The 21,454-nt window shown below is 40.5% G+C and overlaps 1 protein-coding gene across 1 annotated transcript in view; it reads right to left on the reverse strand.

Annotated features, from left to right (window-relative positions):
- Positions 1-21,454, reverse strand: part of LOC123017150 (collagen alpha-1(XXVIII) chain-like) — a 49,361-nt gene that overhangs the window by 21,148 nt on the left and 6,759 nt on the right. Inside the window, 17 exon segments of the mRNA XM_044418299.1 lie at positions 162-230; positions 1,106-1,177; positions 1,741-1,809; positions 4,153-4,221; positions 4,310-4,378; positions 4,847-4,915; positions 7,405-7,473; positions 8,749-8,817; positions 10,461-10,529; positions 15,089-15,142; positions 15,842-15,886; positions 16,233-16,277; positions 16,401-16,427; positions 17,675-17,719; positions 17,914-17,967; positions 19,561-19,620; positions 21,101-21,121. Coding sequence (XP_044274234.1) covers positions 162-230; positions 1,106-1,177; positions 1,741-1,809; positions 4,153-4,221; positions 4,310-4,378; positions 4,847-4,915; positions 7,405-7,473; positions 8,749-8,817; positions 10,461-10,529; positions 15,089-15,142; positions 15,842-15,886; positions 16,233-16,277; positions 16,401-16,427; positions 17,675-17,719; positions 17,914-17,967; positions 19,561-19,620; positions 21,101-21,121 — 975 coding nt within the window.

The raw sequence follows: 21,454 nt of genomic DNA on the forward strand, positions 1-21,454 counted from the left end.
CAAGTGTCATATGGGAATGGAAGCTTACTGCCCAGTGCTTCTTTGTTTGAAAACCCACTTAACCTGCACCATTTTTGTTTGGTGAGATCCACTTTCTATTATGTGACATGGCTGTAATGATGTATGATTAGGCTCTGTGACATAATTCCACACATTCTTGCCTTTTCACCCTGTATTCCAATCCCAGGAGCACCTTCTGGACCACGGAGGCCAGGTAATCCTGGTTCTCCCTGCAAGAGAAAATGTGTTGGCATAGAAATACACATGCAAATGCACATGCGCGTGCGCATGTGCGTGCACACACACACACACACACACACACACAGGATACCTTGATATAGAAAAATAGCTCAGGCATCACAGGAATCCTGAATAAGGAAGCCCCACACGGAGCATCTACCCCTCACCATGAACTTACTAGATGTCACTCAGAGCACAATCCTATGCAGGTATAGAAAGAAAAACCTCTACAACCTATCTGGAAGATCCTGGGAGTTGTAGGAGTGCATCCTACAGGCTCTCAGCTTTAGCCTCATCTGTAATTTGGAGATAATAATGATGATCCTTCTTACAGGATAGTCACAAGAAGTACAGTAAGATAATCTATGTCCAGCATGACAAGTTAAGTCTTTTACAAACTTATATGTATAAGTATGTACTCTTTATCTGTAAATGTTATTTACTTAATTATTTGTTTACTTACTTGAGTTTGCATTTCCTCTGTGATAGAGGCACAGAGCAAAACACATACTTACAGTAGCAAACTTAACTTCCCCCACTTGGTTAATCCAAATCTCTACATGACTTCCCAAACAGAATGGATCCAAGATGCAGACCCAGTTACACCTGTTCTTTAAAAGCAGGTACCTTAGACTGGTAATTGGTTTCACTGGATTTTATCGAATTCTAGCTGTCTAGATAGAAACTGTTATATATGAATTAGGTCGCCGAGCCATTAAACCACACAGAACAAATCTCTGAGTGTAAATTAAACTAGTCCAGATTTACCAGGCTATTTGCTGCAAGGAAAAGTCTGCGGGATGGACCTTTGAAAGGAAGTCTGTCAAGTTTGAGGCATAGACAAGTTTGAAGAAGAGGGACAAACCTTTTGCCCTGGGGCTCCGTCTTCTCCCGGAAGGCCTGGAAGGCCTGCTAGGCCTGAGGAACCTGGTTCCCCCTAATGTAAACAAGAAGGGGTAAAAGTGTTGAGGTGTTAGCCCTCATCCATCAGGCATCACATGTGCAACACACACTGGACTGGAAAACACACACACAGCCCCCGGTGAGAAATGTCTAAATCCAACAACTGGTATTACAGCAGAAACGTGACTTCATCAGTGATGGTTCTGGACTGCTAAAGCAGAATTGATTCTGTTTGCTAACATCAGCCATTGTAAGCCACATGCAAGTTCCTGCGCCAAGAAACTTTAATTTTGATTTCATTACCATTCAGTAACTTGAAGAACTTTCTGTACATTCTTTCTCTGCCGCTTTTGTACAACTGCTAATTCAGTTCTCCTAAATACAGAATCAGACTCATATTGTTTCAGCCCTGCTGAGTGCTTCTGCAGTAACCCTGTTAGATATGCACAATGTCCCACTGCTAAGTGTGCATATCTCTGCATTAAGACTAAAGATAATTTGGCTTTTATTTAAAAATATTTATACTTTGAATTTCAAATATGTTAATAGGAAAGCTCATCACCATTTTCAATAGAGAACTTTTACAGAACACCTTACCTTCGCACCAGGTTCTCCAAGACCCCTGTCTCCTGGAGCTCCGGTTTCCCCTGGTAAACCTTGATCGCCCTTCAACAACAACAAGAACAACAAAATATTTGAAAAGCAACCAAGATATAGATGAATATCTGCTCAGTTTTCATTTCTAGGGAGACTATGGCAATGTGTCGATAGAAGGACCTCTTTTGGTAAGATGCAAATGGAAAAAACAAAGTTCTCAACTGAGTTTCAATATAATAATGTAGTATTATGTATATCTCCCTCTCCCCTGTTTTCTTCTGGCAAGGTTGCCAGGAGGAAATTGGAACCTCTTGCTTCTGCTTTCAATAAATCATGGCTTGTTGTTATACTTATACCTAGAACTGCAGTTAATCTTAACTATGGCTTAAGGAAGGGTTGGTTACATCTGGCGGTTGTTGCCTTCTCTCTGTAGCCCTGCTGGGGGATTCACAGCACCCCTCTGAAATTGCTGCCACTGACTTAACTGGCCAATTTGCAACTGCAGGAAGTCTGCAAGGAATTTGTTTCTGACAGCAGCATGGCATGCACTTCCTGCTTCGCTGGCTTCCTTACAGAATCAATGCATTTGCCTCTACAGCAAATTTGACAGTAGTTGGGAGCAAAGGTCCTGCAGAAGTGGCCAGGGACACACTTGTAGCCCTTGGACACTATGTTGCTTGCCCCTAGTTTAGAGAAACAACTAGGGATAAGAAACCATGGTTTCAAGTCGGCATTTCTTCCTAAAGTAACTTTCCCCAACCTGGGACGTTCCAGTTGTTTTGGACTGCAACTCCCAGAATTCCTGACTATTGGCTAATCTGGCTAGTGTAGGTAGGAGTCCAGGGGCACCACATTAAGGGCACCAGGAAGGCTGTTAAAGCAGTTTTAAGTCTCACCACAGTCTGTCCAGGTAAAGACTTGCTTCTTTGAAAAGGAAGCAAAACCATCTGATTGCTCACAATCATATCGGGACAGAAGGAGAGTTTGCAAGACTAAAGCTAATTTGTTGTTGTTGTTGTTGTTTAGTTACAAGGTCATGCCCAACCCATCACAATCCCATGGACAACATTTCTCCAGTCTCCCCTGTCGTCTACCATCCCTCAGAGTCCACTCAAGCCCATACCCACTGCTCCAGTGACTCCATCTAGCCACTTCATCCTCTGCCGTCCCCTTCTCCTTTTGCCATCAATCGTTCCCAGCATCAGGGACTTGTCCTCCTTCTCATTAGGTGGCCCAAGTATTTGAGCTTCATCTTCAGTATCTGTCCTTCTAAAGAACAGTCAGGGTTGATTTCCTTTAGGATTGACTGATTTGATTTCTTTGCAGTCCAAGTGACTCTCAGGAGTCTTCTCCAACATCACAATTCAAAAGTGTCAATTCTTCAGCACTCAGCCTTCCTTATGGTCCAACTCTCACAGCCATATATTACAACTGGGAAAACCATAGCCTTGACTATATGAACTTTTGTCAGCATGGTGATGTCTCTGCTTTTTAGTATGCTGTCAAGATTTACCATATCTTTCCTCCCAAGGAGCAAGCATCTTTTAATTTCTTGGCTGCAGTCACCATCTGCATTGATAAAATCTGTCACTACCTCCATTTCTTCTCTATCTATTTGCCAGGAAGTGATAGGACTAGATGCCATGATCTTAGTTTCTTAAAAGCTGAGTTTCAAGCCAACTTTTGTGCTCTCCTTTCACCCTTATCAAGAGGCTCTTTAGTTCTTCTTCACTTTCTGCCATTAAAGTGGTATCATCTACATAACTGAGGTTGTTGATATTTCTCCCAGAAATTTTAATTCTGGCTTTTGAGTCATCTAGGCTGGCCTTTTGCCTATGCATATAAGTTAAACAGGCAGGGTGACAATATCGAGCCTTGCCATACCCCTTTCTCAATTTTGAACTAATCGGTTGTTCCACGTCCAATTCTAATTGTTTCTTCTTATACAGGTTCCTCAAGAGAAAAAAAGATGGTCTGGTACTTCCATCTCTTTGAAATAGGAAATGGATGTGCTTGTTTTGCAAATGAAAAGCAAATTTCATGCCAGTCATTAAGAGATTGCATGTACTGACAATGACACCAAACTCTTGTTCAGTGCAAATATTCTCCATGTAACAGATCCTTTGAGAACCATACTTTTAAACCAGGCAAGGTGGTTTCTAAACAGCACTTTGTTTAGCTAGTTTACCCTCTTAATGCTCCATAGCTAAAAAAGACAACTTTTTTAGACTATTTCCCCTGACTTCATTAGTAAATTTGGTGGCTTGACAAGGACCAGATGTTGTCCACCTTGGGTTTAAGGCATCAAAATGAAAATAACCCATCTCTTGTCAATTCTATTAGATAGGTTAGAATGTTCTATCTGTTTGATAGAATAGCAGTCACAGTTCTATTATGATTGAATTTGCTCACCTTTGGTCCAGGTAATCCCTGTCCAGGTGGTCCTCTCGGCCCTGGTGGTCCTTTCGGGCCTTCTACTCCCTAGAACATAGGTCAGAGTTACAATCCTTTAGAAAGAGTTCCCAGAACATGGCACAAGCAATTTCTTAAAACTTACAACAAAACTCACCTTCTCTCCTTGAATACCCACACCAGGTAATCCAATAGGCCCAGGCAAACCAGGAGGACCAATCTCGCCCTGATAAACAAAGTCTGGTTACTTTCTCCCATGTTCAGATACCTGGCATCTTTCATACATGACTTCCACTTGCTATAGCTCCTTTGAAAACAGTGGCATACCCTCCAGACAGATGAGCTGACAAGCTTATTTTATATTGTCTAAGGACACACTGAAATAGGAAGCTTTATAAATGCTGCCTCTGCTTCAGTAAGGAGCCTGTACTGTCTCTGGGGAATTTTTTCCATTCCAGAACTTAACTTTCCCACAGGATCAAGCACTTGTTACTTCATCTTTTGCTTTTCTACAAAGAGATGCTAAAATAGGTTCACTGGTCATAAATCTATCTGCAAAGTACAGTATTGTTCAATGCCTATTGAAAAAGCAAAGTCTTTACTTTGCTTCATTTCACCCTTTGTGACTAGTATCAGTCACGGAGCATTCAGGTTTATTTAGACTTGCAAATCCCGTGGCATATTTACTGCTTACCTTTTCACCCTTTATGCCAATGCCTGGTTGGCCCCGAGGTCCCTTTGGACCATCAAAGCCACGATCTCCCTAAAGGGGAAACAAAATTACATGGTAGTTAGCAAGTGTGAGCTGTACTATAATCTTGGGTTTAATTAGTTCAAATGGATTGATTGCTGTTCACATAACTATATATTCAAAATACTACAAATGCAGAAATAAGTGCTTGAAGTTTCTCTTCAGCCCTTAACCTTGCTAGCTGGGGATGATGGGGGTTGCAATTCACCACCTTGGGGAAGGCGGTTTTTGTGCCTCACAGGGCTTTTTCTCTCCAGAGAAGATCACTGTTCAATCTGCAAGTTACCATAAAAAGCCAAACAGTTTTTTCTCTTCTCTCCATATGTTTGGTTGACTTCTAAACTGGTGGGGAATGTTCAGTCAATACATAATCTCATGGATGGGCTCCTTGAAGTACCTAAAATAGAGGTTGACGCTTGAGGCTCTAATCCTGTACACACTCACCCTGAACCCAAACAGGACTTATTTCTGAGTAGACATATATAGTAGGAATGTATAGATTGTTACAGTATATTGTAGCAATATTATAGTTTCATACTAGATTTTTTATTTAATTTTAGATATCCATTCCTATCTTTCTTTGTGAAAAAATGGTAGCTTTCAATAGTTTAAAACCTAGTACAAAAATACATTGCTTTAACATAACTTAAGACAGAACTGGGCAATATCTAACATTGCTCATCTCTGGGCATGGACCTGCTGCCACATCTGTTCCTTGATCAGCAGGCCTACCACTTGTGCCACAGAGGTTTAGCATTCCAGAGGCCAAGCCCTGGAACAAGTGAAAATGTTCATTGCTGAAATGGGCCAGGTCGGTAGGGTTGACGCAAGGGAGCCATTGGAGACTGCTCAGACTAACTATCAAAACATGGGACTCCAATTCTGCGGAAAGATGAAAGGTGTCTAAAAATGCCCCAACATTTGTAGCAGGAATCTGCATTAGCAAATGTGCCCATGGAAGGAATTTCAGAGCATTGGAGCCACTACTATGGAAATCCTGCTTTTTAGAGCTTTTCTACACATGACATTGGTTATGTACTCATCATTCCCCATTCATAGTTATTACGGGTTCTTTAGAGACATGACCCTGTAGTTTTACCTCTCTCACTGAAGAGCACCTGTGGCATTTTTTTAAGAGTAGGGGAAAATGCAGTTATTTATTTTTTAAAGTGAAAGAAACCCCCTTTAACTTGTTTATTTATCCTATTCTGCTATACCACAGTGCCACCTTAAGGTTGCATAGTGGAAATGCAGGAAAGGAAACCCTGTGCAATGCTTTGACTTTAATTTTGCCAAGAAACTGAAAGTAAGTACAGCCTAATGTAGACAAGCTCTTACTCCCATTCATGCCATTCTTGGCAAGGTAGCATTCACAGTAGGCCTTCTCCTGGTGACCTGTTCAGGCAATAAGACTCATATTAAGAAAGAGGTTTCCTCGAGTATGTTCAAAGTCTAACCTTTTTTATTCTACATTCCAACCAACCAAAACTTTCTGGGTCATGCTGAAGAGCATCCAAAGAAAATCTTAAACTACAGGCAAGGTCACATTTGAGGAGGTGGTCTTTCAGATACCCTGGTTCCAACCCATTCAGGTCTTTGCAGGTAAGCATCAGCTCCTTGAATTGTGCCCAGTACAGTGGATAGAAGACCACTGCAATATGAAAAGCAATCTGGCTGAGCTTTTTGCACTAGCTGAAGTATCCAAACACTCTTCAAGAACAGCTCCACATGAAGTGCAGTCCAATCATATACATGGGAAGTGATTAAGAGAGAAGGATTACTGTGGGCATGGCAGTCTGGGCACACAGTCTTGGTTGCATTTGGACAAAAGGGCTCCTGGCCACAGCAGCTATCTGACTCTCCTGGAGCAAAGGTGACTCAAGAAGCAGCCTCAAGCTATGATCCTGCTCCTTCAGAGGGAGTTGCACCTTATTGAAAAGTGGCCATCATAGCTTTTCTAGTGACCAACAGTACTGCTGTCTTGTCTGGACTGAGTTTCTGTGTGTTAATCCACATCCAATCATCACAGCAATTTGGGACTTCCACATTCTCATTCCCTCCAACAGGAAAGCTTTTGATTTGCTCCCTTTTCTAAAATAATTCCATTGATCAATAGGTCAATATCAGTTAATTCCCTCTGCTTATGGAAAGCTCTTTGATCCTAATGGAGGCTTCCATGAATGGAAAGGGATTTTCACAGATTCTCCTTTCCTTCTGTAGATCTTTCCATCCATCCACCTGCAAAACAGCTCCACAGGATCAGAGGACTCTTTGGAATAATTTGGGGACAGTGCAGAAAAAAAGGGATTTGCAAAAAAATGACTTCCTTCCCTTCTATTAATGGAAACCTTTGTTTGGAACAAAGAGCCTGTGAGTGGAGGAACTCAATATGATAGAGTTCATTTTCACTGGTGTGTGTTTTAGTCATTCAAATATGAACATGACAATGGTTAAATGAAAAACTAGGAAGGACATTTATTTAAATAATACCATCTTGGTACCTTTGGTCCTGGGAATCCTTCTCCCAGCAATCCCCTTTCTCCCTGAATACCTTGTGGTCCTTGAGGTCCCTGTAAAATGTTTTAGAAGAGCAACCCAGAAAACTGTGAAAATCAATAGCAGATCAAAGTGTAATCTTTACACATCTCTGCAGTTCAGAGCCTAGTTTCAACCTGCCTCAAATTGCAAGAGTAATTCTGTATTCAGGATACATCAAAAAGCAAGAAACGATGAATTGCAGCAATAACAAGTTATACCAGATTATACTAGCTGTCTTTTCCCCCTGACATTCCTGAATAAAAGGCTTACAAATGTTGAGCTTGCAAGGTTCATCCTGTAATAACCCAACAAAGTAGTCAAGCATAAGCTCAAGTTTAATAATAGATGGTTATGAGATCACTCACAGACTTCAAGGTAAGCAAGTGCATTAAGATTCACAGCAGTGGACTTTAAAATAGATCCAGTAAGCCTTGGTTTGCAACATTCTGGGCAACTGTTTCTTTGCTTGCTGAGGACATTCACTAGAAGAAAAATCAAAGCCCAATTTCTTGGCTGATTAACCCAATGCTAACTGAATAAGCCACAGGGGGGGGGGGGGGGGGGGGGAGGAATCCTGTAATCAATGTGGTGACATGGAGCAGCCAAAACAACAACCATAGTGATACAAGATCCTTGCAGTGATAAGGAGTTGTTTAGATCAGAAAACCTCAGATAAAGGAGACTGGCCAAGCAGTAGCAAATAAACTGGCACTCTTGTGATCTTGTACTACTGTTGGTTTTTGGGGGGCATTAATCAAGGTTTTTATTTGTTGGGGTTTTTGCAGGACATTCCTAGCATTTATGCCTAGTTCAAAGTATCCCACTGACAGATTAGAGCTGAAAACTGACAGGTTTTAAGCAGGATGAAAATGAGCAGAACATACATTTTCTATCCCTAAAGCAAGTGCCTCAGGTTAGAACATAAGAAGACTCCTGCTGGATCAGACCAAAGGCCAATCATTTGTTAATCATTCTGTTCCCACAGTAGCTAACTAGATGCCTACTGAAAACCCACAAGCAGGGCATGAGTGCAGTATTGCCCATGCCTCTGATACTGGAAGGACTAAGTCACCATTGTGACACATCACCATTCGTGGATTTCTGTCTGTCTTTCTTTGCAAGCCAAAGATAAAGTCTCGATCAATTTTTGCATGAACAAAGAAGGACTCCTGGCATCAAAACAACTTTCCCCTGCACTGTTCCTTGTACACCTGACTTGATTTTTTATAATGCTTGCTTCCAGCAAGGCACTGATTTTCCTTTCTGAGGCATTCCCCTTATGGGATTTTCTCACATTAAGTACATACAGGCAAACCTGGTTCTCCAACTCCTGGTGGACCAACGGGGCCTGGTCTTCCTGTCAAACCAATGTCCCCCTTCAGAAAAAGATACGTTGCATTTTGGTTTGAGTAAAAGATGATTTGATTTGATATAATGCTCTTAAGTACCCTTATGAAATGCCAGAAAATAAGACAAGTATTACCAAAAAAGGTCATAAAAGGACAGTGCTTTACATAATATTTTCACATGATATTCATACACAAACACACATATGTGCATACATGCACACATGCACATTTGGAAAGAATTATTAGAATTTAATTAGGAATATTGTAAATTACACCAAAGCACAGAAGACTATGACCAGATGACTTACTTGTATGTATCTGTTGTCTAGCTTCTCTTAATGGGCAACAGTTCTTATGAACAACAGCAAAAGAATGTAAGTAAAGCAATACTGGATGAGAACAGTGGTCCATTCAGTCCAGCATCCTGTTTTCATGGTAGAAACCAACTGTCCACAAGATCCCTCAAGCAGGATGGGACAAGACCAATCAAGACCAAACTCCGCAGCATCTGGTGTGTGCAGGCATGCCATCTCGGATATCAAGGACAGCACATAGCCAGGAGGGTTAGTGGCCATTGATAGCCTCCTCCTTCCCCATGACTTGGTCCAATCCCCTTTTAAAGTCATCCAAACCGGCAGCCATCATGCCTTCCTGTGGCAGTGAATGCCATAGTTTAACTGTGCTTTGTGTGAAGAAGTACTCTGCTTGTCTTAAATTTCCAACCAATCAGTTTCATGGGATGAGTTTGGGTTCTAGTATTATAGAAGCGAGAGAGAGAAATGTCTTCCTATCCACTTCCTCCACACCATGCATAACCCTCTATTAGGTCTCCCCTTGCTCACTTCTTTCTAAGTGGAACAATCCCAGCTATTGTATCTGTTCCTCGGAGGGGACTTGCTCCAGCCATTTGATCATTTCGTTTGTCCTTCTCTACACTTTTTCCAATTCATTGATGTCCTTTTTCAGGTAAGGCAACCAGAATGGTACATAATATTCTAAGGGCAGTTGCACCAGAGGTTTGTATAAGGGGAGTATGTTGTTGGCAGTTCTGTTCCTGATTATGCCTAAAATGGGGAATAAGGGACACCTTCGAAAAGAAGGCTGTCCTCTGTAATGGACATGGCCAACAAGAGACAGTGTGGTTTGGTGGGAAGACTGTTGGAATGGTACTGCCAAGTCCTAGGTTCAAGTTCCCATTGGGCCATGAAGCTCACTGGGTGACTTTGGGCCAAGCACTGAGTCTTAGGGTAACTTATGTCACAGGAGTGTTGTGAGGATATATGGAGAGGAGGAAGAGGATTAGATAACATTCTTTGAGAACCTTCCAGGGAAATAAGGAACAGAAATATAATAAAAGAACTAAACAAGTAAACCTATAATCTTCTGACTACAAGAAGGAAATTAAACAAGTCTAATCTCAAGACTAATTGTATATATAAATCAAATTTGATTATCAATGAACTGCTGAGATTTACCAAGTACCAAGTTGTGGTTGTGCTTTTCTTATTGGTGTGAACTTGAACTGTATCCAGAATACCTTTCAGGTAGTACAAAGACATAATTTATTCTTGGTTAAGTCTGTATCCAGTCATATATTATTTCAGCAGCTGCTTTTTTTTTTTTTTTTTTTTGTTCTTTTACACAGCAAGCTATATGATTGGCACTTTTACCTTTGGGCCAGGCAATCCGACTCCGGTTTCTCCAGTCAATCCAGCAGGGCCAGGGAGGCCTCTTTCACCCTTTAAAAAGGTAAAAGAAAAATAATTGCTTTGCAGTTTTACACTGGATTTTAAGGATTGTTAAAACTTGTTCCTCCCCCACCCTTACATTCAACACATTTGCAATATAAATTATAATGTCTTAATTATTTCTAATTCTGGCAAATGTGGGGGCTGGGAACTTGAAAAAAATAAAAAGTATGGGGAACACATAAACATGGAGGAATAGACGAGGAAGAAGAATGGTAACAGAGCAAATAAGTTGATCCCTGTTTTGATCTTTTATTGCACATTAGGCTTATTGATAACATGAGGATTTACTTATATAATGGATTGCATTTATATAGGTTGAGTTTGCTTGTCGCACTAAGCCACCTTAAGAATAAGTCACAGTGGCTGGGTTGCTTGTCTATTACTTCCACCAAACAACTGCCTTCTTGGTGGCTGGCCAGGGCTTATTTCTTCCTTAGCCCCTTTCAGTCATCCCAGCCACTGCTGGGATATATCTCAGGGGTCTTTGCACAGAAATTCTTGTTTCTGCCTTCCCTGCATCAGCCCCCTTTCTACTATGGGTCTACTGAGGTTGCTGGCTCACAAGAGAAAGTTCCCTACTGCATTAGATCACCAAAGGGCTTTAAGTTTCTAAAGCCCTTATTAAGATGGGAACATGTCCACAAACTTTATATAATATAAAGTATCTACATACATATTCCCCCACAGGGAATTTTCACAAGACTGCCTGTTTTTTATTGAGCACTACATAACCATATACCCTTCTTATCAGTGTCCTCCAGAATTTCCTTTTTCTGGAGCACTTCTGGAGTGAAACTCCCGCATCCCACCACATCAGATAGCAAAAGAGAAAAAAATTGTGAGCTCTTATGATAGCTCCCTGCTATTTAGCCAAGCATAGCCATATCCCCCTCTTGTCAATGTCCTTATTAAGTTCATCCACCACTTTGGAATTTCTCTTGTTAGTGACACCTTCTTTATTTTTTAAGGCTGCTTCATGTTCTACTGAATTAGAAACACCTACACCTAAAGTTACAACTCTGCTACAGCAGCCAAATACTTTTGGCTCCCTGCTTCCTTTTGTTTGTTGTTTCTCTCCACTGGTATCCATTGATTGCTGTCGGATAAATATTTGGGTGACTAGGATCCCTAAACACCTGCAGATTGCAAGACAGAGCAGAACTGAGTGGTATACATAGAAATGTTTCAAGGCAGATTAGTAAATATCTGCACATTTTAAGGCAAAGCACAATATGGAGCAAGACATTACAGAAAATTCCTAACAGCAGACTTTTAGTCCTGTGCATTTTTACAGGACCAAAAGGATTACTCAGTTCTGAAGGGTGCTGAGTGGAGGGTGCTGAGAAGGGATGAAGGTGAGTGGCAGCACTAGTGGGATTATGATGTGTGCTGGGGGCTTTTGCTGCTCTTGATGAGCAACTCTCCAGCTGTTTCCAACATCCCATGATAAAGATGCCTTGCCAGGTTCAGACATCACAACAAGCCACCCTGAGGACAAGCCTCACGAAACAACACCACTTCTCCTGCCCTCTCCCCCTGCAAACTAGTCTGTTGCCTCAGGTGTAGTGGAGAACACTATCCCATTGCTACCAGTGATGGAAGAATCAACCACCAGTCCAATCGGAATCTGTATGTAGTTTTCTACATGGTTTTCTCTTCCACTTCAGGAAGCAAAAGGTTTTGGGCTGACTCTGAGAAAAATATAATCAGCACCACAGTGTGGATGGAGCTGATGATATCAGTAGACCCTCTGCCCTTTGTGAAAAACTCTTCTGTGTTTTTTCCCCAATGTTAATGGTTGTGCAGGGAAGGGACTACTTTCCACTGGGTCTACTGGGATTAAGTAAATGGGTGCACCCAGGGGCAACACTGGAGTGAGAGCTAAGAGCTTTTCTACAAGAGGCTGTTAATAACCACATCTGCAGTTGGTTTCATCACAGACTGGATATTGGAACTCCACACAGGGAGGTTTTTTTGCTTGCTTTTTTGCTATATGAACCATAGAATAGTAGAGCTGGAAGGGACCATGAAGGCCATCAGGTCCAACCCCCTGCTGTTGCAGGACACTAAGTTACACCATTGTACTCAGATGGCTCTCTGGTTTCTTTTTGAATTTCTCAAGTGTGGAAGAGCCCACCACCTCTCTAGGCACTGTCATATTGCTCTGACAGAGAGGAACCTTTTCCTGATGTCCAGCCTGAATATGAACTCCTGTTGGAGCTGCAGTATGCTTCAAATACACACTGCATAATCAGAAATATCCCATGTCAAAAAAGGCGGGGGTGCTGAAAACCCAGAAGCAAAACTGGAAGATCATCGCATTGTCTAAAGAATTCCTAAACAACTGTGAGCAGGAAATCACAGGCCCTGAAGTAGGATAGCTCCAAATTAGACCGAAGAGTTTCTGAAATCAACACTGCAGAAAAAATTCGGACAGGTGATCAGGCCTCTTGTCAGAATAGGATCATTGTAACACAAAAGCATTACATGCATTAAGCATAAAATTAGAACTTGTTCCTACAGTAATTTACTCAACCACTTTTGCCCAATATGGAATGGATTTTGCAAGCAATCCAATGCTGAGATTCACATGGAAACCACTCTGGAAATGTAATTTCTAGAGGCTGCTGTATATGCTGTGGCCAGAGAGCAAAGTGTGTGCTGAGTTGCTCTGAAGAATGTTTTCCACATGGATCTTAGCACAAAAATCATGATGAAGTGGAAGAAAGCAGCTGCACGAATTGACTTCTGACTTATCAGTGCTCGTGTACTATGCCATTGTTGGGAGAGATGGCCTGCAGTAAAATAGTTTTTCCATACATTAAAGAAGAAATTCAAGTGTCATATAAAATCTCAACAAGATGTTATTTATGAGACACAATTTAATGATTTCCCTTAGGCTTAACGCCATACAACAATGTAAATGAGGTGCCTTGTGGGGGACTCTAACAATATGGAATGTTAAACATTTCTAGATTGCTATAGCGTTTCACTGTTAAGCAACAGCAGAGGAGTCAATTTTTGCTCTTTCAATGATCCATTTCGTGATTTTGCAGACATTCTTGGGGAGTCGGCCCAGCGAAAGTGGCTGGAATTGATAGCAAAGGAACATTTTGAATAGTGGCACATTTTACATTCCGTCTTCTGAGATACATTCTGCCAACAGATATGAATAATCTTAAACATATCTGCTTTTCTTACTGACAAAAAAGTTTTGATTCTATTATCACTGCAATGTAATTTAATCATAACATGTTCACTAATTCTGGATTCTACTGTAGCAAGATGACTACTAGTTTTGACATACTTTTCTAGATACAAATATGAATGTATAACTGATTTTACAATTTAGATTTAAATTGTACTTCTCATAGTTGTTAAACAGTTCAGTCCATTTTTATTGTTTACAACCACAGTACATCACAATATAATGGAAAAAATTAACCAATTTTTGCTAATATAAAAGGGGAACAAATAAAACATAAATCAGTACTTCTGATTTTAAAAAGTCAGAGATGGCTGAATTCAACCTAAAGATAATATTCCATAAATCTGGTTTTATAACAACACCTGTTAACTAAACCAAAGATAAAACATGCAAAAACAAAATCAAAAGTATTAGTAAATTGCTCCTCTGCAACCTTTTGGATCTATCTTATAAAAGCTGTCATGTACATTGACTGGTACCATTAAGAAAGTAGCAGGTCTTCTCAAGTCCTTGAAATATTTGTTAAAAATCATAAAGTCTATCTTCTAACAAACTGTCCAGTTAATTATTGTTAAGTAAGTGCAGGTGGCACAGTGGTTTAAACCGCTGTGCTGCTGGGCTGGTAGATCGAAAGGTCACCGGTTCGAATCTGCACAACGGGGTGAGTTCCCGTTGCTCAGTCCCAGTTCCTGCCAACCTTGCAGCTCGAAAGCATGCCAATGCAAGTAGATGAAAAGGCACCACTTCGGTGGGCAGGTAACAGCGTTCTGTGCACTTCGGTGTTTAGTCATGCCGGCCACATGGCCATGGAGACTGTCTGCGGACAAACGCTGGCTCCCTTGGCTAGGAAACGGAGATGAGCACTGCCCCCTAGAGTCAGGCATGACTGGACATAATGTCAAGGGGAAACCTTTACCTTTAAGTGCCCATAGATGCCAAGCACTGAGTATTCCAATGCCATTTTGACATTGTCCATTTTCAAAGTATGTATATGCTAGTTTATGTGGTAAAAATGTTGCCCATAATTTCTAATTGCATTGCCCAGTGGGGTATAGTAATGCATGCTTAGGTCAGAAAGAAATTCCTACAAGTCCTAGCACCTTCCAGTTGGCCGTACTATATAAACATGCATAGGATTAGAATAGAATGAAAATCTAATCTACATTCTACATCATGTTTCTTTTTGAGGAACTTCATGGTTCTGTTTTTCTAGGAGCACTTTTAATCCAAGCACTCTGAACTAAATATTGTGAGAGGAAGCAAGGCTGGTGGAAGAGTTGACAAGTTATCTGTAACATGCCATGCCATTAAAGAATTAAATTAATGTTGTGATTCTTGCCTTTGATCCCTGCACTCCTTCAGGTCCTTGATCTCCAGGTAGACCCTGCGGACCCTGTTAAATATGAAGATGAGTTAAGAAAATGACCATATACAGGCGTTTCCTGGTCTCTGGCATTAAAAAAGCTTACATGTTAATCTTGCCAAGTTAAAGTTAACAATGAGGACCACAGAATAGTTCTGTAAACACAGGATGAATTGGAATGATAAAATTTAGGTCAATAATTTCATCATCCTATAAATCAAGCATAATGTGTACAAATTACCTCACCTTAAATATGCTGCTTTTCCCACATGCAGATTTTTCCTGTAGGGATGTCCACTTAAGAAATGCATACTATCATCCTTCCCGGCCTGGCCCCCCCAGATGTTTTGGCCTTCACCCTTTTGAGCCCCAGCCAGCAGGTCAGGAATTTTAGGAGTTATAGTCCAAACCACTGAGAAGGCACCTGGTTGGGGATGGCTGCTATATTCTATTACTTGAGCTGGAATGTCCATTTTGCCAACAGTATATGGACTGAGAAACTCCATTGACTTCATTCCCCAGATATCTGTGACCAAGTAGATTTCCACTGCATTTTACAAACTTTGCACTTCACGTTTTCCCATATAGTAGTTATTGATAAGTGGCCCCCCATTGATGAGATATAAGTTGGCATCAGGGCCAAAACAACACAAACGTCAGTAAAATTAGAGGAACAATTTTGTTTGAAATAGTATGATTTCAAAGGAAAATGTGTCTACTATCTCTCACCTGAAGACCTCGGAGACCTCTTGGGCCACCTGGACCTTCTGGGCCCTAAATCATAACAGAGGAAGTTATATTTGAATCCATATACTGTATAAAAACTGAGTATGTCCTAGTACTCAATAGTTGGCAAAAAAATAGCTGGGCAAACATTTGGTAAGGATAATTGAAACATGGACAGAAAAATTAATATAAGATCAGTCATTTTAAAATCTAGCTTATGTGATTACGCTCTTTATCCACCAAGTCACTCACTAAGGCAAATTTGCACAGTGATCACAGTATTGTTACAAAATCAAACCTAGCTACTCTGTGGGGGATGCAGCTCCTGACTGCCTGACTGTACAAGCCCTTAATTATTTTTTCCTCTATCGATAACCATCAGATAGTTACTTACTCTGTCACCTTTTATTCCTGGTGTTCCACATTCACCTCTTTCACCCTTAGATTTAAAAAAGTGTGAAAAAATTACTGTTTGTCCTTAAATTCAGTAAATTGAGATAGTTGTTCAGTGGCATGCAACAAATACTTAATCCAAGAAAGTGAAAAATATCCACAGGCATACCTTTTCTCCTTTGTAACCTGGCTTCCCCTTATGGAAAAAACAGAACACACATTGACTAAATTAGTTCTGGCACTACTTAAAAAAGGATCAGGGCAGCAGAGAAGGAATGCTTATTGATTAATCCAAAATGTTTAGCCCAACTATTCCAACGTTCTGGAATAGTAATAGAACTCAGGGATTTTTGGTAGGCTTTGTCAGGACTGCTTGGCTTGCATTTGGTGACCAGAATCTCAGTGTCTTGGGTGGGAAATAGGCTGTAGCCTCTTTCTGTTCTACAATTGTCAGTCTTCCAGAGAAACATGAAAATGTTGCTTTCCAGATTTCAGGAGTGCTTTCTGTTTTACCTGACAGATGCCAAATAGTGAGTTGTCAGTTGAAAAGCAAAGTGTTAAAGGCACTTTGACCCCAAAGGAGGTGTCAAATATATTTCTCTCTTAGCACTGCAGTCCTCTAGTTTTTAAGAACTGTGAGAGAGTTGCTAGTGCTCCCCCTCTTTTCCATACTTCCCTAAGTCTCTAAATACTCTAGAAATGAGATATCAATATTTCATCCTTTTCCATGAGTTTTTTCTTTTGACATGTTTGAAAGAGATTTTTTAGAACTATCAGGAAAATTTTACCATTTGGAAGAGGTGGGAAAATATACATAGACTTCATGCCTAGAAATATTTGTGTGCAAAAAAAATCACTTTTGCCAGATAGGTGTTTTAAAAAGAACCCTTTCCTACATTTCCAAAGCCATTAGCCAGGCAAGATGCCATGTTTTGGGCAGCCAAAGACACGCAAACAATTGGGCAAAAATTACAATCTCAAGAAAGGATACTGAGCCAATGATAGTTACTCCAAAGTGTCACTTGGACATTGGAGATCTGGCTGTCAGTGGCACTTGTCCCACAAAATCATCAAGAGCAATAAGGAGCATTGTTTACTCATCACTGCCCACAGCCCTTGATGGGTTTGGTTCTCTGTGTTTGGATGATATGACAACCATTCAGGGATTCGATAACTCCTACAACAACCCATGGGGTATCAGGGTGGCTTGTTGCTTTTGAACAAGCTGCTGTGTAGAAAGTGGTCCACATTCATGCAACATGGCCGCCCCGAGGTTTCGGCAAGGGGCGGCATAGAAATGTTATAATAATAATAATAACATGACAACCTGTGGTGGCTTGGTTACTCACAATGGTATGCTGTGCCATGCAAACCCAATCATGGTGTTTGTTGTAACGTGTGTGCATTTGTGTATACGCGCATGCACAACTGAGTATGTTTTACCTCAGTTCCATCTCTTCCTGGAATTCCATTTAGGCCTGACTCCCCCTAGAAACATCAAGATGATTTTAATATCCTTATTCTTATAACTTTAGAAATCAATATCAATTACCGTTTGATACACTCTCCATTCTAAACTCTGCCATGTTATGACTGAACATGAGTTCACTTCAACAAGCTTCTTTCTAAATGACTAATTTCAAACAATGGGCATTTTAACCATTTCTCAAGTGTTGGATTACCTTCATTCCCTTTGGACCAGGAAGCCCTTCATCACCTGGACGGCCCTTTTTGCCCTGCAAGCAGAAAAGCAACAGAAGGATGTTAATGAAGTCCCTTATGTTCCAACTTCCTGAGCTTCTTTTACAGGTTTATATTGTCGTCATTAAGGAAATGGTTAGGCAGCAGGAAGAAAGTGGCTGAATTCTAAGGATATTGTTCACGGAAGAAATTTAAAGCAGCTCTTACTTGAATTAGATTTATGGCCAAGCTACATTGGTCAGAACATTACTTTGTGTTATTTCTGGCAATTAAACGTTTAAGTAACATTCTTACAGCTTTTACATAGCTTGTCTGCATGAATGTAAATTTTGTAAATCATATTTTTAAATCCTGCATAGATTTATTCTAAAACTAGTAAACAGACTGGTTCCACACAGGTTGGAAGAGTCCTTAGTCTGATACAGGAAAGGCTTCAAGAAAATCTGTCAGAGTTGAATACACTGTGCCCATCCCATCTGAGTGAAATCATGCCCACTTGCACCCTTAGGCATGGGCCCCACCTTGATACAGCCCTGTTGACCCCCAAGGGAAGGATCTGTCCACTCCATTCTTCTTAATGGTGGCTGTCACACAGCAGTGGGGAACCAGGCACATAATTCCATGCCTTGGCCCACTAATCTCCAATGGCTTCACATCAGTAAACCTATATGCTGGTTAAGGAAGTCTAGCACAAGTGGTAGCTGAAGATGTTATTGCAGGTTTGGACTGCATGGACACATTTTAATTCATTAACATTAATTAATGTGCTTTAAAAGCAAAATGACCCTGGAGTGCACACCACCAGGGTCTACTTAACATGCATGTCAGGTTTGAGGTGTCTAGGTTTCAAGCTGTTGGGGATGATGGATGGACAGACACACATCCTATTTTATCATCATAAGCAAGAAGGGCCAGAAGGAACATGTTTGGCTATTTTGGCAGAACAATAAATATCTGTTATTTTGAATATTTATGCTTTTGCTTTTAACATTGTCAAACATGGCTTCTCACGTTCCTTGATGCTATACTCTATGCACGGGCAGTGCAGCTCAGTTCTGTGCAAATGCCCATTGACTTCCATGGGAATGGCACAGAACTTCCATGACCTGATCTAAGGACATCATGCATTATAAATAATAGGTTAGATCCAGATTTATTCATACTTAGAATGACCCATTGAATTCAATAACTTAAGTTAATCATGCCAAACTCAAATCCCATTGATTTCAATGGTTCTTTTCCAGGCATGACTAAGTCCAACACAGTATGTTGCAAAACCCCCATCTGCTAGGCTGTATGCACAGAGGGTTGTCGTCATTCCAGGGACAGGGAATGTGTGGCCCTCCAGTCAGCATAGACAATAGTGAGAGATGATGGAAATTATAGTCTGACTACAGATAGAAGGCTGCATGTTCCCCATCTCTGCTAAACAAACAGACAGACAGTAATCCTACCATCTGTGAATGCCACGTGTGTACATATCTGTGCATAGACACAGCAATTGTGCATAAATATGCCCTTCCTGAAACAGGCATCCCCAGTCAATAAAATGTCACCATCAAAAATTATCCCTGATTACACTCAAAATGAATCATAAGAAAGTCGGTTAAAAAAGAATTACTACTTACAGCAGGACCAGGAAGACCTCTTTCTCCTTTTTCACAGTTACAGATAGGAGGCTGGGGACACTTTGAAGAAAAATAACCAAATACATTTATTGGAAACTTAATCTAGCCAAAAAGATCTATATTTCATTTCTTTCCTGATTATTTATTTATTGAAAAATAGGAAAGGTGTGATTTTGAAGCAGCATTCCCTCTTTCCAATACTAAAATCATTTTAACTCTTTTTGTTCTTCATCTGATATTTTCATTAGATGAAACATCTAACACAACATAGTTAAAATGTTTATTTTCCCTCCAAATCTTGAAGCCATTTGTTTGCTCAATTTTCAGCTTTTTAGCTGGTGAAAAAAATTAATATTTTCCCTCTTTTTGAGCAGGAAATTTACAAATCACTCAATTTCAGACTGTTCCACTAATCAAGGCATTGTGGAAGAACTGTATTTGTACCAAATTCCAAACGTTTGTGTGACATAGATCACGGAACACCCTGTTTTGGGGCCTAATGTCAACTAATGCCAGCAAGAAGACTGCTGGCAATAGATTTGCACCGGAGTGCAGGACCTCCTTCCATTATGAAATTCCATTCTAGAGATGCTTTGGGGATAGGCAGAGCCCAAGGCAAAGCTGGGGTGAAAATGCCAAAAATATCACCTTACTTGAGCTTAAAGCTCTTTCTGCACATAACACTGACTTGGGAGAAATATTTTTTAGAATGGAGGAAAAATTACCCAAAAGCCAGGAAACCACAAAATAATCAGTGGTGGGAGGAAAGGGGGTGGGCCCAGAGAAAGGAGGCATGGCCTTCTGGGGTACCTCAGATTTCTGGACCAGGATCCTATGAGAGCCTGATTTAAGTCCTGGGCTGGAGATTCTGCACCTCTGATTTACATCAATGAAGCTTCCTTGGAGTGAAATGGGCCTTCTGGGGCAGAGGTACTTCCCTGCCAGCAAAACTTCTCTCCACCATCAGAGAGACATCTCCACCTCATCCTTAAAACTGTCAGAGGTGACTTATGACTGCTCTTTTCATTCAATGTATACTGCTTAATATTTTCATTATATTGCTGGGACCAATGAAAAATAACAAAGGAGTTTCTCATCTAGCTTCCATTCAAAGGTCATGAGAGAGCAGGGCTTGCATAAAGTGTGAGGGGTGGGGGTCTTTTCAGGGACTTAATCGAGCCCATAAACCATGGGTTGCCTTCCCATGAACTAGAAGATGGAAGGTGGACCAAAGAGTAAAGAAATATATTTCCTTGTTGTTCTTTTTAGTAATGTCTGTCATTGAAAAAGGCATTTTGCTTGTTTTTTTTATTCAGTATGTAGAACAAAAATGATTGTAATTAACTTAATATATCTTCACTTGCTTTATGGATCACCTTTCTAATTCTTGGACAATATTCAGGTTTTATTAGGGCAGGTAAAACAGCACAGACTTGTAGTAAAACAAGATTGCAATTTTGCCAACACAATATATATTTCTATCAACAATTCAAAGTTTTAAAAGTAATCCATTTTTGTCCCATATACAGATAACACTTACCCCTTCTTCTGCCAGATCTTTCTGGAGAGATAGATAAGTACAAACAAATTAGAAAATTTCTAGGTAATAAAGCATACTTCAATAAAAAGCAGAAAAGGACATTTTGCAAGCTGGAAGATTATTTTAATAACATCACAGACCTGAAGCATGTGATATCATGCCACTGCCAGCTTTTAAAACTGACAGATACCTGAGCTTTTCATTGCTCCATAACAGGCACAGATTAATAGAAGTTTACCTCATCCACACACGGTCAATGGCTATATTGGCTGGGAATTATGGGAGTTGCAGTTCAACACATCTGGAAGGCACCGGGTTGGAACTCCTCTAAGAGGCAATGTGTGTTGAAACAGG

Source organism: Varanus komodoensis, unplaced genomic scaffold (genome assembly GCF_004798865.1).
Source record: "Varanus komodoensis strain SLA01 unplaced genomic scaffold, ASM479886v1 scaffold9, whole genome shotgun sequence".
NCBI classification, from domain to species: domain Eukaryota; kingdom Metazoa; phylum Chordata; class Lepidosauria; order Squamata; family Varanidae; genus Varanus; species Varanus komodoensis.